This window comes from Mesitornis unicolor, unplaced genomic scaffold (assembly GCF_000695765.1).
Source record: "Mesitornis unicolor isolate BGI_N332 unplaced genomic scaffold, ASM69576v1 scaffold33263, whole genome shotgun sequence".
NCBI classification, from domain to species: Eukaryota; Metazoa; Chordata; class Aves; order Mesitornithiformes; family Mesitornithidae; genus Mesitornis; species Mesitornis unicolor.
The window spans coordinates 3,985-6,390 of record NW_010175887.1 but is presented as its reverse complement, the minus strand read 5'-3'; the positions used below and the strand labels follow the sequence as shown (position 1 = coordinate 6,390).

Here is a 2,406-nt window from a genome sequence, read left to right as displayed (position 1 = left end):
CAATGGGGAGCATTTGTTTGGGTGGTCCTGGCTCTGTGGTCTGTGCCACGGTGGCTCTCAGGCTGGGCAAAGCTGCCAAGGCAATGCATCACCCTCGCCTTTCTCCTGTGTCCTGCCCGGGGCTCCCGGACACCAGCCCAGCCCTGAACCGTGTCCATCTGGGTGCAGGTACGGATTCAACAGCCACGGCCACGCTGCAGTGGAGCGCAGGCTGCGGGCACGCCAGGAAACACAGCTCAGGCTCACTAGTGGTGAGAGAAGCTTCTAAGCCTTTGCTCTTGGGGTCTGCAGGGTGGCTCTGGGGGTCTGCCAGGTAGCTGTAGGCTGGGAAAGACGTGCAACGGCAGCGTCCCGGCACAGAGCGTCCAGGCACAGGAAGGCCCTGGCCGGATCGAGGTGTTTGGACAGCAGGACCCTCTTGGGCTGCAGCCTCTGCCCCTTGGAACTGTGACCGGACACCTTTGTCCCGATGTTTTCCCTGTGGTAGAGGCTCCGCTTTGGTTAGGACACATCTGCTGAGACTGGCCAGAGCCAACAGGGCACAGCCGGGCAGTTTTCAAGGGCAGCCTGTGCGGGGTGGCCAGGCTGGAGGTGGCGCTGCTGAGGCGTCTGTGGTGATGCTCCTGGGGCTGCAGGACAGTCCCAGGCCCATCTCCACAAAAGACATGGGCTGCACATCCTCGTCTTGATTTTAGCTGGTCCTGAGGCCTCCCTTGTCGGGCACTCTGGCCCCTCAGGGGTGGTGGTCCTGCTGCCCTGGTTCAGCTGTGTCTGTTCCAGCGGGGATGCCCCTCGGAGTCAACCTGGGCAAGAACAAGAGCTCTGCCGATGCCACGGCTGACTACGTGGCTGGGGTCCGGACATTGGGCCCCTTGGCTGACTACTTGGTTGTGAACGTGTCCAGCCCCAACACCCCAGGGCTGCGGGACCTGCAGGGCAAGTCCAAGCTGCGGGAGCTGCTGACCAAGGTGGGTGACCCTCACAGCTGGCCTGGACCAAGGTGGGTGACCCTCGCAGCTGGCCTGGACCACGGCTGCTGCACCGGGTTCATCCCATCCCCTGCAGCACCAGCTCGGCTGCAGCCTGCAGTTTGCCCCAGTGGGGATAGCAGGGCCTGTCCCTGTGCTGCCCATGGAGGTGGTGTGGGCATCTCCCTGGTCTGGGCAGGAGGCGTTGCCCTATCACACACTGCCCTGTGCCCTTCGCGCTGCCCTGCAGGTGCTGGCAGAAAGGGATGCGCTGCCCTGTGAGCGCAAGCCAGCAGTGCTGGTGAAGGTTGCCCCCGACCTCACTGCGCAGGACAAGCAGGACATTGCTAGCGTTGTCTGTGAGGTGAGGAGGTGGAAAGGGAGGCTGGCGGGGAGCGGGGCTGGCGTGCCTCCTGTCTCACCTCCTGCGATGTGGGGCAGGGCTGCGGTGCTCCTGGCAAGTCACCGCTGAAGGGATGGGGGGACCCACAGGGATGGTGTCCTGGGTGGCTCTGTGTCCATGAGGCCTGTGTGTGCCCCCAGCCCTTGGGGACAGCCCAGACAGAGAGAGGCCGCAGCTTTGTCCCCAGGCACATTGCTGGGGCACCTGGGGAGTTCTGGCCTGGCAGCATGGGGATGAGAGCAGGGGCTGCCCATGTCCTCACGCCGCTGCCCCTCGGGGGGACCCACAGGGATGGTGTCCTGGGTGGCTCTGTGTCCATGAGGCCTGTGTGTGCCCCCAGCCCTTGGGGACAGCCCAGACAGAGAGAGGCCGCAGCTTTGTCCCCAGGCACATTGCTGGGGCACCTGGGGAGTTCTGGCCTGGCAGCATGGGGATGAGAGCAGGGGCTGCCCATGTCCTCACGCCGCTGCCCCTCAGCTGGGTGTGGATGGGCTGATTGTCAGCAACACCACCGTGAGCCGCCCCAGCAGCCTCCAGAGCCGGCAGCGCATGGAGCCCGGGGGCCTCAGCGGGAAGCCCCTGCGGGAGCTTTCCACACAGACCATCAGGGAGATGTACGCCCTCACCCAAGGTGGGGGTGCGGGCTGGCGTCGCTCGTGCTGTCCTGACCCCGTGCCCGCCCACAGGCCGGGTGCCCATCGTTGGGGTGGGGGGCGTGAGCAGCGGGTGTGATGCCCTGGAGAAGATCCGCGCTGGAGCCTCACTGGTGCAGATGTACACGGCACTCGTGTACCACGGCCCAACGGTGGTGGGGACGGTGAAGCAGGAGCTGGAGGAGCTGCTGAGGTGAGTGAGGGGCCAGGCATCTCCCCGGGGAGCCCCCAGGCCCAGGGTGGCTCTGGTGCACGGGCAGCGGTGCTGTGGGGCTGGGCTGCAGTGCCGGCCCCGCCATCACAGCTGTCTCTGCAGGGAGCAGGGGTTCAGAAGCGTCATGGATGCGGTCGGAGCAGATCACCGGTGCTGATGCTGCAGATC

At 65.5% G+C, this 2,406-nt stretch overlaps 1 protein-coding gene across 1 annotated transcript; it reads left to right on the top strand.

Annotated features, from left to right (window-relative positions):
• Positions 1-168: 168 nt before the first annotated feature.
• Positions 169-2,401, top strand: DHODH (dihydroorotate dehydrogenase (quinone); the record flags this gene model as incomplete). Its single annotated transcript, XM_010181578.1, has 6 exons — positions 169-251; positions 781-968; positions 1,219-1,332; positions 1,849-2,002; positions 2,058-2,217; positions 2,341-2,401. Coding segments are annotated over 6 exons (754 nt in total), but the record flags the coding sequence as incomplete, so codon positions are not given.
• Positions 2,402-2,406: the final 5 nt, after the last annotated feature.